This window comes from Orycteropus afer, unplaced genomic scaffold (assembly GCF_000298275.1).
Source record: "Orycteropus afer afer isolate SDZICR_OR568_19922 unplaced genomic scaffold, OryAfe1.0 scaffold00133, whole genome shotgun sequence".
Taxonomy (NCBI): Eukaryota; Metazoa; Chordata; class Mammalia; order Tubulidentata; family Orycteropodidae; genus Orycteropus; species Orycteropus afer.
This window is the reverse complement of record NW_006921720.1, coordinates 7,358,546-7,372,775: the sequence shown is the minus strand read 5'-3', so window position 1 is coordinate 7,372,775 and position 14,230 is coordinate 7,358,546. Positions and strand designations below refer to the sequence as shown.

Here is a 14,230-nt window from a genome sequence, read left to right as displayed (position 1 = left end):
TTGGTGGGAATAATTCCTCCACGCCAGAATCATGTAATATTGGATGCCTCCATTGGAGGAAAATAAAAATTTTAGAGTGTAAGTTTATTGTTACTTTTTTTTTTTCTTTGGCACATTAATCTACAGCAGTGTGGTTTAATTGACTACTATCATCTTTTCCAAAGTCTATTGCCTCTTTAGATGTTGATATACAGAATGTTATGTTTTCTCAATATCCGGCAGCTAGAAAAGTGAGCACTTTTGTTCTTACATTATGATTTCTGATTTGATCTTCTAATGAGTGTATCATGACACCCCACCCCTCTCTTCATACATCTTTATTCTGTGAATTCACATGGCACTACTTTGATCTACAGGTGAAATAACATAAGCTTTCTATGTGATTTATAATTCTAACATTCCAGCAGAACTTCTGACCTTTCTTCTGTTGACTGAATGAAAAATTTTGACCTGCTTTAGATACAGAGTTTGAGAAAGGCCTCTCTGCAGTGACTTTTGAGCTAAAATGTGAAAGATAGGCAAGAACTAGCCATGCAAAGAGACTTCCAGCCAATCAGAACAACATATGCTGTTCAAAAAATTAGAAGCCAGTGTAGGTGGCTAGAATATACTGAATAAAAGGGATAACCGAATAAGATGCGTTTGTTGTTGTTGTTGTTAAGTGCCATCGAGTCAAACCCGACTCATAGCAACCCCTCCTTGGGTTTCCGAGGCAGTATCACTACGGAAGTCGGATTGCCCAACCTTCCTTCCGAAGAGTGGCTGGTGGGTTTGAACCACCAGCCGTCTGGTTAGCAGGCAAGTGTCTTAGCCACTATGCTACCAGAGCTCCCAAGATGCGTTTAGAGGAATAGATAAGAGCCAGATCATTTTTAGGCCTTGTAGGCTATGGGAAGTAATACACACTTTTATTTTTTTCTAAATAGGGAGGCAGAGGTTTTCAATCAAAGGAGGAAAATGGTCTAATTTACATTTTTTTAAAGATCATTCTTGCAATTAGGTAGATAGTTACATGAGAAGTATGATAATAAATTCAAGAACAGATACTGGGTAGTTAAAATTATGTGTAAGATTATGTGTTAACCATAATCTTAACTACCACAGTAGCTGTTCTTGGCTGGCCCTGGTTTTGAGTGGTTGGGCAGCTATATGTAGTTACTCCCCATGATGAGCCTGGCAGTCAACTAGGAATCTACTGTGAGCAGCTGATTATCTGCCCTAGGGATGTGGTCTGCTTCCAACATGTGAGAACCAGCTTTGAGAAAGGTCTCTGAGCTTTTTGGCATGTTTGGACCCTGCATGAAGTCAAGTCTTCATCTCAGTGGCCTGTCATGTTGTCTGCTGTTCTTTAGACTGTTTTCTGGACTTGAACTAGTGACCTGCCCTGTTGCTTGATATCTTGGAACTGTGCCATTTACTTGTTGACCTTGGGGTTGTCAGTCTTAGCAGCCAAGAGCTATCTGAGTTAAGAGAATCCTCCAGTTTCAGTGGGCTGGGAACAAGAGGCAGAGCTGAAGCCCAAGGTCAAGGGGCTTTCACCCAGCCCCTAGAGTTGGCACTTTGAACTTGGACTTCTAGCCTCCTAAACTGTAAGAGAATAAACTCCTGCTTGTTGAAGCCATCCGTTTATAGTATTTTCTGTTAGAGCAGCACTAGAGGACCAAAACAGGTACTAACTATTTACAGTTCCCTTTTACCTAGTGAGTAAAATCTAGACTCCTTAAAGTAGGAGTCAAGATTCTTTAGTTTTCACTACTACATTCCACTTAGCAGTCTGTGGCACATAGTGCCTGTCACAGGCTAGGTACTCAAGAACTACTCAACCCATTTTTCCAGCCTTCTCTTCTCTCTTTCTTTCCTTTAACCAAGTGAAGTTCCCACACCCACTCTGTGTGCTTTCCTACTTCCATTCTTTCACTCAGCTTATTACATCTAACTCTATCCTGTTTCTACAGGACCAAATCATTCTCATCTTTTCAAAGTCCAGTTCAGATGTTGCATCTTACATCTTTTCCTTACCTCTGGAAGTCAGAAATTATCTTGCCCATATGTGAACTTCTGTGTCACTCTGTGACACTTAATACTCTCTAACTTGTAACAGTTATTTGCTTATATTTGTCTCTTTCATAGGACTGAAAAGTGGGAGCAGAAACAATATCTAATTCATCATTTTAGTTGCCACTGCACCTAACAAAATATATTGCATTTGGTGGCTAAAATATATTTTATTAATTACTTATCTGAAATATTTATTTGTATTTGGAGGACAAATTAAGATTATTTAAAACTTCATTTTCATTTCATCAGTGTTCTGCCTTAGACTGTGCTTCCCCACACATTTGCATTTGTAACACATGTGGCATTTACAAGTTCATTTTCTGATGGGTCTTCAATTGATGGATGCCTTCTAAGCTGTGTCAGTAGCTACATAGTTATAACTAATATAACTTCATTTTAATGGGTATGTTTTACATATTGTAGGTTTTCTAATAAATGGTCTTTTAAGAGGATGGGTTGTTTATAATTATATGGAACTAATTCAACTCCAATAGGATTTGAGTAGTACTTCTTTCTGAGATCATCTGTTACCTATCTTTAAGCAGTAGATCTGTGCCTTCTTTGTTCATCTCCCAAATTTACAGTGTTTTTTGTGGTCTTCTAGGAGCACAGCTTGGAACAGTAATTTCTCTTCCTCTTTCTGGAATAATTTGCTTTTATATGGATTGGACTTATGTTTTCTACCTTTTTGGTAAGTTTAAGGAGCCCTGATGGTAAAAGTACTCAGCTGGTAACTGGAAGTTTAGCAGATTGAACCCACCAGCCACTTCATGGGAGAAAAATGAGGCAGTCTGCTTCTGTAAAGATTTTACAGCCTTGTAACTTCCTGTGGGGAAGTTCTGTTCTGTCCTGTGGGGTTGCTATGAGTCACAATCAACTCAACAACAATGGGTATACTAAAAAAAATTAAAGTATAATGTAAAAAATCCCAGATGTACTAGTAGTCTAAGAATTATTTAAATATATATATATATATATATGCAAATTTCCAGACATAATCATTAGCTAAACTACAAAGCTCTAAAATACTTTCTGGTAACCAGTTTTTCAAGTTGATAAGGTTTAAAGTAATCTAGCTGACTGTTATGATCTGATGTTAAATTTGGAATATTTCTCAGTAGAAACCATTGTTGAATCTTGAGCTTAAATGGCACATTTACCTGTCAAAAAATGCTGTCTTAAAATGGTTCAGCCACTACAGAAACTAGTTTGGCAGCTCTTGAAAAAAATTAAACAGGTTTACCACATGACTCAGCAATTCCACTCGTAGGTATGTTGTTGTTGTTGTTATGTGCCGTTGTGTCAGACCCGACTCATAGCAACCCCTCCTTGGGTTTCCGAGGCAGTATCACTACAGAAGTAGATTGCCCCATCTTCCTTCTGAGGAGTTGCTGGTGGGTTTGAACTGCCAGCCCTCTGGTTAGCAGTCCAGTGCCTTAGGCACTATGCTACCAGAGCTCCCGCTCATAGGTATATACCCCCTCAAATTGAAGAAAGGTACTCAAACAAGTACATGCATATTTATAGCAACACAGTAGCCAACCAGTGGAAACAGACAAATATCCATCTGCAGATGAGTTGATAAACAAACTGTGGTATAGACATACAGAGGAATATTTTCAAGCATGAAAAGGAATGAAGTACTGACATATGCTACAACAAGGGAATGAACCTTGAAAACATGCTAAAGATGCCAGATACAAAAGGTCACAGATTAGATGATTCCATTTATATGAAATATCTGAAATAGATAAATTCATAGAGACAGAAAGCAGTTTGGTGGTTTCCAGGGACAGGAAGAGAGAGACAGAGAGCTTAATGGGTAAGCGGTTTTACTTTGAAATGATGGAAAAGTTTCGGAACTAGATTAAAGTAGTGGTTGCACACAACATTGTAAATACACTAAATACCACTGAATTTGCTTTGAAATGGCTACTTTTTTGTTATATGAACCTCACCTCAAATAAAATTAATTTTAAAATGACTAACTTAGATATTATAAAGCACTATATTTTGAAAATATTTTTTCTTAAGCAAAGTAGGGTGCTCTCACATGGTAGTTTTTTGTTTGTTTGATTTAGTCCTGGGTTTTTCATTTCTCACTGGCAGGACAATACATATTTTTAACAAATTAGTTTGCCACATGGACATTTCATGTAGGAAATATACCTGCAATGCAAACAAAAACTGTTGCCTGTGGAAATATATACACTTTGGACTTTCTTTTTTTTTTTTTCAAATTTCTCTGATAGACCCTGATAGGCAAAGTCATGCTTAGAAGTTGTTTTCTTAAAAATTAATAGAAAATAATACAGTTTTAGTAGTTATCCCATTAATGGATAAAGGAAAAAATTTGAAATGGAATCTAAAGTGAAACGATTTGTAGATTAAATTTATAGTTATGTAATTTTTTCAAGATATGTAAAAATTGGTTTTGGTACATTCTAATTTTATTTAACAAACACTTTTTCCCCCCTATTTTAAGGTATAATTGGAATATTTTGGTTTATTTTATGGATCTGGTTAGTGAGCAATACACCAGAAACTCACAGAACAATCTCCCGTTCTGAAAAGGAATACATTCTTTCATCGTTAAAAAATCAGGTATGGACTTTGGCACATTTAAAAAAGAATTTCAAAATCTTTTTGTTGTTCAGAATTAAGATGTCAGTTTTTTAATAAATACTTCTATTGTGCATGGTTTGAGCAAAATAAACAGGCAAAGGAAGTAAATACTAAGTATTTGTTCCTTTAATCTGAGGAATTCCAAACCAGGTTAAAACTATGAAATATTAGTTTTTTAAATCATTTTAAACTTTTCAGAGTAATGATTATCAAGTGAGCCTTGTCTTATTTTTTTTCCTTTTGTCTTAATTATTGGGAAATACAATGTGTTATTTATGAGAGAAATCTCAGTTACATTTTTAAAACCAAATACTGTGTACTAAATGGGTGTGATTTAAAAAGGGAGATAACACATTTCTCATTTGTAGTATAATAATATAGCATACACCTGTTTGCTTCTCTGGAGTAGATCATCTTTAGAAAAACATTTGTATCTTATTAAAACTGGATTTATATCACTTAATGAAGTACAATGGCAAATCAAAAATAAAAGTCTGACATAACTAAATATAGTAAATTTCTAGCCATGGAAATAAAATATTCACCTCTGGATCAGACTAAAAGAAGACCATAAAAACATTAGAAAAAATTTAACTATATGCAGTCAATTTTAGCATTCACAGTGGCTTCAGAGTTTATTAGTTTAACAACATAGAATATTTCATATAAAATTTATCATACCCATTAAGTTAATTGTGATTAATATTTGAAAATCTTATATGTAATATAATCAGGCAGTAATTACAAATTTACTAAGTAATATTTTTGTTTTTTAAATTTTTTAGTTTTGCTACCAATGTCCCTACAAGCTGCAGAAATTTAAGAAATATGGCATCTCTTAGTCTTTGCCAGAGCCTGGCAAAATGCTTAGAAACACAAGCAATCAGCACTATAATAAAGTTACTTTCTTTGGGGAGATTAGTGTCCTCAACATTTTAATCAAATGACACACCTTTTTTTTCCATATAGAACAGATAAAAAGTATTTAATTCATTATAAATAGTTACTGCTAGATAAAACTTGATGTGTTTATCACAGTTTCTTAGCATTGATGATTAGCAGCTTGCTTCTTCCAGTACTTCATTTTTGTCACTATTTTTATGGACGTAAGAAAATTTTTAATTTTAGATATTTTAAAAAATTTTTATCTACCCTGATATATGTGTTATTCTGCCCAATACCAAACTGACATTAATTTGTTTTTTCATGTGCTTCAGAAAATGGTATATTCAGAAACAAGAAGAGTTAGGAGACTAAGGTTTCTTAGAACCCCTAGACTGCATTGTTAAACAAGAAGTTGTCATTGAAAATGTCGTAAAATAATTATGTGTGACATGGACTTTCACTTTTAGATTTTGGATCCAAGAAATGTACAGGATCTACTATACCTCATTCTCCTTTAAAACAAACATTTTTGGAGAATGTACTGTGTCCTCAGTTCTTTGTCAGGCACTGAGAACTTAAAAATAAATAAAGCATGGCTTCTGTAGGAGCTCTGGTAGCGTAGTGCCTAAGGCATTTGACTGCTAACCAGAAGGCTGGCAGTTCTAACCCACCAGCCAGTCCTCGGAGGGATGGTTAGGCAATCTACTTCTGTAGTGATACAACCTTGGAAACCCAAGGAGGGGTCGCTGTGAGTTGGATCCAACTCAACGGCAGTGAGTTTGGTTTTGGTTTTTTTCCTGGGAGACTTGTACTCCCCAGATGGGAACAGATGCGGATGAATAGAATTTTAATATAATGCAGTTTTTACAACATGGCACTATAAGGTACATCGTTCATCTTGAGAACAAAGAAAGAAGAGGTTCTCAACCAACCTGGAGCAGATGGGAAGAGATCCCTCTGGGCAAATACCACATCATACCTGTAGTTGAACAAAGTTGGGCTTCTTGACTTATTATAATGAGGAAGTAGCACACCATGAGGAAACTTGAATCATTTTGGTAAGAGAGTTCGAGGGTTTTGTCATAGTTTAGACTTGAGGTGAACTTGGAGAGGGTTTGCTTTGGATTTGGTGCTGTGAAAAAGCAGTAGCAATTCTATGATAAGGTGTCAGTTTTATCCAGAAGGTAGGACTAAAGCTGTAAAGTAGCAGCATCACTCATTATTACTCTTTTCTGTGGCTTACAGTGCTCTTTTTTTTGTCTGTGTTCAAACATGATTATGGAGTGGTCGTGTTTTTGCCCCACTCCATAATGATCACAGAGTACCCTTGTTTAAGTTCAACAGAACACCATGATGTAGCTGTTAGAGCTAGACCAGCTCAGCTGACGGCAGCCAGGACTGCTTTTCTCTTTCTCGCTAATAAAAGCTGTATCTGAACAGAACCTTCTGAGGGAGTGCTAAAATGGCATGGAGGCGGCATCTTCTGACCTCCTCCAACCTCAGAAGGGGGAAAAGAGTCACCAACAACCTCCCAAGGCTTATTCCTTTGAGGCCAGACATGCCTCCACCCTCCAATCTTTTTACCAGTTCTGATACCAGGGACCTCACTACTTCTCTGCTGGGTTCAATAATTTGTTGCAGTGGCCACACAGAACTTTCAGACAATACTCACGATTATGGGGTTTGTTAGGGGAGTAAGAGGCTACAACTCAGGTTCAGGAACGCAGTCAGGATACAGTTCTTCAACCAGGACAGTCTCAGCTCCTCTCTGATGTGCCCTCAGGCATACCTCTCTGGCCTTTGGCCTCTCAGCCTGGCCTCTGCCCTGCTTTGGCAATATATTCCAAAGATCTTTTAGCAATGCCAATAGGTACACCTAAGTGCACCCCACTCCACCAGCTGGCCTCCTGCCCAAAGGCACTCAGCTTTCTCACTCTGTGGGCCAGGTAAGCCCACCGCTCTGTCTTGTGCCTCTTGGTTCCACTGCTGCTGTCTCAGCTGGGTGTCTCTGCCAGGCATCTCTGCCAAGGTGGCCCAGCGCAGGGATCTCAGGTCCAAGGACATGCTCCACTTCACCTCCAGCAATTCTTTCTTGATGGCAATGAGATTCCCCCTTTCTGTCTCTAGGAAGTCACATTTTAAACCTGGCAGAGTGACAAAAGTACCAATCCCAACATCAGAGTTCCATACACTTTATTTACACAGTCTCACTCAGTAATCTGGTGGGAGTAACAAAGACCATGGCTAGCAAAGCCATACCAAGTAATTCACTGCACCACAGGGAACCCAAAAGCAAACCAAACCCACTGCCATTGAGTCAATCCCAATTCATAGCAACTATAGGACAGAGTAGAACTGTCCTACAGGGTTTCCAAGGTTATAAACCTTTGCAGAAGCAGACTGCCTCATTTTTCTCTCCCAGAGTGGCTGGTGGGTTCAAACTGCTGACCTGTTGGTTAGTAGCCCCATACTTTAACTACAGAACCATCAGAACTCCTGTTGTGAGGGCAAGTTGGGAGTTAATCAGAAAGATTGGGAGAGTGAAAGACGTGTAGGTATTCCAAGGATGAGCAAAGGCACGAGAGACAAAGAGTGATCAGCCAGAAGTGCAGCAGTTCATGTTGCTGACACATAAAAGGCAAGGGCTTAAAGAATGTCTGGCTTGAGCATTGTGCAGTTTTAAAGAATTTTCTATGTGGGATCAATTTGACAATGGTAACGCACAAGGCTGAGATAAGGAGCTCTGGTGGCAAAGGGCCTAAGGCATTTGACTGCTAACCAGGTTGGCAGTTCAAACCCAAAGGAATATGGATGGAGCAATCTATTTCCATAAAGATTTATCCCCTCAGAAACCCAGTGGGGGTCACTATGAGTCGGAATCGACTCCATGGCAGTGAATTTGGCTTTTGGTTTGGAAGGTTAAGATAAGCTTAGGGAGCAATGAGGTTACGTTAATGGAAGAGGAATAATTTGTAAAAGCACAACAAGACTGGTTGGACAACTTGAAGAGTGTAGTTAGTGTCACTAAATTCTACATATAGAAATTGTTGGTGTATATTTTGCTGTGTATATGTTCTGCCTCTATATTCTGGAAAATGTACATTAAACAGCAAATAATTTTTTGTAGTGTGTCCTTTTCTCCTTCAACTTACAAAAACACTTATTTAGGTATTATTACATGGTAAATTACACATTCTCTACTCAAAGATTCAGAACCTCATTGATTCTTCCTTCACAAATTTTACTATCTTTAAATCTTTAATGAAAATTTTCTTTACAAATGTTGGCTGGGCAAATATCTGAACAATTTTTAAATTCCCTGCTGTATATATTCTCATTTATCGACAGTGGTATTTTTAAAGAATATATAGCTCTGATAAGAGTTTTCATGATGTTTTTGCTAACATTTTGGCTTAGTGTTTAAAGTGTTAAAAAGCAAAAATGTCACTTTGAGGACTGAAGTGCACCTGATGGAACCCATGTTCTTTTTTAAAAAAACAAAAACTTGTTATTTGGGTGAAATTTTTACAGAGCAGATTCATTTTCCATTCAGCAGTTCATACATGTTTTATTTTGTGATATTGATTACAATCCCCACAGTGTAATAGCTTTTTTCCCACTTTCTCCCTTTGGTTACCTTTTCACTGTGTCCTTCTTTCTGATGCATTCCTGCTCTCTGAGCTATCTCCCTGTGCAAATGCTGCCCTTCTGATCTCCCATGGTTGATTTTTCTAAGGAGTGTACCTACTTGGTATAATTATTCACCTTGTAGGCTGGTCTAGAGTTTAGCTGGAAACCATAGGAGTGAGTTCAATTCCAGGCCCAAATGGTGCCTAGGGGCCATTGTCTCAGGGGTTTCACCAGTCTCCATCAGACCAGTAAGCCTTGTTTTTTTATTAATTATTTTAAGTTTGAGTCCACATTTTTCTCCCATTCTATCCAGGATCTCCGATTTTGATCCCTTTGCAAATGTTTGGAAGTGATAGCTGGGTACCATCTAGTTCTTCTAGTCTCAGGGTCATATATGCTGAGGTTTGCATAGTCCACTAGTCCCATGGACTAATTGTTTCCATACATCTTTGATTTCTTCATTCTTCTTTGCTCCAGACAAGGAAAGACCAATTGTTGCATCTTAGATGGTCACTCACAAGCTTTTAAGGCCCCAGTCACTACTCACTAAAGTTGGATATGGAATAATGTGTTTGTCTAGTATGTTATACCAGTTGAGCTTAATGCCATCCATGACTATAATCTCAAGTCGATGGTCAGAAACTCACTCTCTCAAGGTTTTTGGCTTTGGGTAAAATGTTATCATACCTTTGCCCCGTTAGCTCTATTATATGTATGGACACATACAAATTTATATGCGGAAATATCATCTGCCAAACTTATATATCATCATGAGTATATTCCCTTTTGCCTGCCCATATCTGATCATTTTGCCTATCTACCTATAGATTAATGTTTGTTAGTACTGGTTATGTAGTACTGTTTATGTAAAAGTGTTTACTGTTGTTGTCTGTACCTCTTTTTGCATCTCTCTGTCTTCCTTTTCCTTAGTGTTATTGTGTTGGTCATTTTGGTATATTGCCTTTCCCTTCACCAAAAGCAATACTTGTCTCTTACCTACCTAGCAGTTTTTCTTTCCTTGCCCTCCCTCCCATCCCTGGTAACCAACAAAGAAAATTTCCCTCCATGTGTAACCACTCCTTGATTTTTTATAATAGTGGACTCATGCAATATTTGTCCTTCTATGATTGACTTATTTCACTCAGCATAGTGTCCTCCAAGTTCATCCACATTGAGATGTTTCATAGATTCTTCATTATTTTTTAGTGTTACATAGTATTCTATGGTTTGGTACATGGTTTGGTTACCCATTTGTCCACTGATGGACATTGAGGTTGTTTCTATCTCTTTGCTATTGTGAATAGTTCTGCAGTGAACATGTGTGTGCATGTATCTATTTGTGTCCCAGCTCTCACTTCTTTAGGATATATACCTAGTAGTAGGGTTGCTGGATCAAATGGTATTTCTATTTCCAACTTTTTTAAGCTACCTATGTGCAACAGAATGAGATATCCTACAAGGGGCTTATCTCTGAAATTTATGGAAAAAACCTAACTCCTCAATATCAAAAAGACAAATAATCCAGTTAAAAAAAGGATATTAACAGATACTTCACCAAAGAAGATATTCAGGGAGCCAACAAACACATAGAGAAATGCTTGCATCATTAGCTATTAGAAAGATGCAAATCCAAACAACAACAAGATATCATCTCACCCCAGCAGTAATAGCAAAGTTCAACAAGAGAGCAAGTAACAAATGCTGGTGAGGGTGTGGAGAGATTGGGACTATCATGCACTGTTGGTAGGACTGCAAAATGATACAATCACTGTAGTAAACTGTGCTTGCTTAAGTACACACAACAGAATACTATGCAACACTAGGACCTGGGAGAGGAAGAATAAAGAATAATAGTAAAAAGGACATATGTATTAATAATAATAATAGTTTTAAAACAGACAAAAACAAGCAAACTAAAAAAACTGACTCAGCGGCTCCCAACAACAACAAAGCAATGGAAAAAGATTGTGGGGTGTGTGTGTGTGTGTGTGTGTGTGTGTGTTGCTTGATTTGGCAAGTCACTTCTGACTGTAATGTTTTAGGAAAAATAATGAGAATATCTGGATCTAGAACACTGGAAAAAGCTATTTTATACTTATTTAAGGTCTTACCTTAAAACTTCATTCTCTAGTATGGTAGCCATTAACCACATGTGCTATTTAACTTCTAATTTAAATTAATTAAGATTGAAAAATGAAGTCACCATCTGTGGTGCAACTACTGGTCTCTCCCTATCTGGAGCAACAAAGAGTGAAGAATCAAAAATGCAATGAGACAATTAGTCCAAAGGACTAATGTGCCAGATGAACCCAAATCTCTATGACTCTGAGACCAGAAGAATTATATGGTGCCTGGCTACCACTGCTAACTGCTCTGAAAGGGATCATAATAGGAGGTCCTGGATAGAGTCGGGGAAAAAATGTAGAACAAAATCCAAAATAATTTCTTAAAGACCAGGCTTACGGTCTGACAGAGACTGGAGGAACTCTTGAGACTATGGCCCTTTGGCACACTTGTAGCCTGGAACTGAACTCACCCTAGTAGCTCAGCTATCAGCTGAATTATACACAGGCCTATAAGGTGAACAGTAACACCACAGAGGTAGAGACTTCTTAGAACAACCAACCATTCAAGATCAAAATGTCTAACATTTGCCCAAGGATGAAGCTCAAAAGGTAGGAAGAGATAGGAAATACTGTGTAGGAAATACTATAAGTTAATCTCACTGTTCTTGTTGAGGACAAAGAAAACTATTTTGTACCCAGTTCACAAGTGAACACTATGCTATAATAAATTCATCTTAATCTTTTTTCCAAAACTCTAACCCATGGGCCTTTTATTCAGATATTGAGACTTATATGGTTGATATACAGCTAGACTTGGTTGGATGATTCTCCAAAAAACAAAATTATCAAAAATCCAATTGATATGACTATTGTAAGTGCTTATGTTTTTGGAATCAGTTCCAACTTATAGCACCCTCTTGTCCAACAGAACAAAATTCTGCCCAGTCCTACACCATCCTCATGATCACTGCTGTGTTTGAACCCATTCTTACAGCCAGTGTGTCAGTCCATCTTGTTGAGGGTCTTCCCCTTTTTCAGTGACCCTTTACTTTACCAGCATGATGTCCTTCTCCAGAGACTATTTCCATCTGGTAACATGACCAAAGTATAAGACATGAAGTCTCACCATCTTCATTTCTAAGTAGCATTCTGACTGTACTCCCAAGACAGATTTGGTTTTTTTTTTTTTCAACCCATGGTATATTCACTATTCTTCACCAACACCATAATTCAAAGGCATTAATTCTTCCTTTCTTCCTTATTCATTGTCTAGCTTTCACATGCACATGAGGCAATTGAAAATACTATAGCTTAGGTTAGGCACACCTATGTTGATATGTATACTCACTGCCATGGAATCGGATCTGACTCATAGCGACCCCTTCTTGGGTTTCCAAGGCAGTATCACTACAGAAGTAGATTTCCCAACCTTCTTTCCAAGGAGTGGCTGGTAGGTTTGAACTGCCAGCCTTCTGGTTAGCAGTCAAATAAATGCATTAGGCACTTGAAAATATGACAGTAAGACTGAAAGTGCTTCATTTTTGCTGCCTTTCTACAAACAAGATTATTCCCAAATATTTGAGAAAAGCTATTATCCAAGCAATACATTTTTCTAAAACATTACTGTCGATAAGTAAATATAGAGCAGAAACATTTAAATGATTAAATATTTCACATTACAAATTATATTTTGGGGAGGGAGATACATCATTCAGTATATATTTAGTTTTCAGAGTTCAGCTACATTTAAACTCAAACCTTTGTAGTGGATAAGGCATTTGGCTGACTAGAAGGTCAGCGGTTCAAACCTACCAGCCGTACCATGGGAAGAAGATGAGGCAATCTACTTCTGTAAAGATTAACAGCCTCAGAAATCCAGCAGGGATTGATATTAGTCAGAATCAACACCATGGCAGTGAGTTTGGTTTTGGTTTTCTACATGAAAGTCTAATTTCAGTTTCTTTGTGGATATCAAAGCCATATAAAAAGAAGTACGCTCCAAATTCCTTCACACTCTTAAAATATTTAGACAAATCTTTTCCTTCTTTTCTGTCGTGAGCCTTTCAAGCAAGGCTGGGCAGGAGGATGGATGGAGCAGACTCTTTTATCTAATCCCTACAGCAGTGGATCCCAAACTTTGCTGCACATTGAATCACCTTGTTGTTGTTGTTGTTGTTATGTGCCATCAAGTCAGACCCGACTCATAGCAACCCCTCCTTGGGTTTCCTAGGCAGTATCACTACGGAAGTAGATTGCCCCATCTTCCTTTAGAGGAGTGGCTGGTGGGTTTGAACGACCAGCCTTCTGGTTAGCAGTCAAGTTAGGCACTATGCTACCAGAGCTCCCTTAGGGATCTTTAAAAAATATGGATTCCTACCTCCCAGGCTTCACAACCCCTCTTCCTCCAGAAATTCTGATTTAATCAGTCTGGTGTGTGATCTTCCCCTCAGGATTTTTTAAAGTTCTCCAGGTGCTATGCAGCAAAGTTTGGGAACCATTGCTCTGTAGAATCAACCATGAAGCATTTTAAAGATGCCTTGACCCTACACTCCAGATTTTCTTGTTTCAGTAGGTCTGGCATGGGGCACAGACTTCTGTAATTTTACAGTGTGTCAAAGATGATTCTGAAGTGTGATCAGGCTGGAGAACTGCTCTAAAAAAATAAATGTTCTGACTTCCAGTAAGATGGTGAAATAGGGAGAAAGACTGCACAGACCCTCTTCAACAAAGAAAAGGGAAACCAATTAACACAGACACAGAAGATAATCCAGGACCCCTAAGCCTTGAAGGGAAGGATATAGAAGTGGACTAAACCCCAACCAGCAGAAGAATTTGCATGAAAATACCAAAAAAGGAGACATATGGAGCTGCAATCTGGCAGCAATCCTCAACAAGCCTGACAGCACAGCACAGACAGCTTGGAGAGTGCCGAGTGGTGGTAGGACCTAAAAATTAACCTAAAAATC

General features: G+C 38.0%; 1 protein-coding gene across 1 annotated transcript in view; it reads left to right on the top strand.

The window, feature by feature from the left end:
* The window catches only part of SLC17A5 (solute carrier family 17 member 5), a 104,530-nt gene that overhangs the window by 42,518 nt on the left and 47,782 nt on the right, over positions 1-14,230 (top strand). The window contains exons 6-7 of the mRNA XM_042781566.1: positions 2,663-2,749; positions 4,544-4,662. Coding sequence (XP_042637500.1) covers positions 2,663-2,749; positions 4,544-4,662 — 206 coding nt within the window. The remainder of the gene's footprint in view (positions 1-2,662; positions 2,750-4,543; positions 4,663-14,230) is intronic.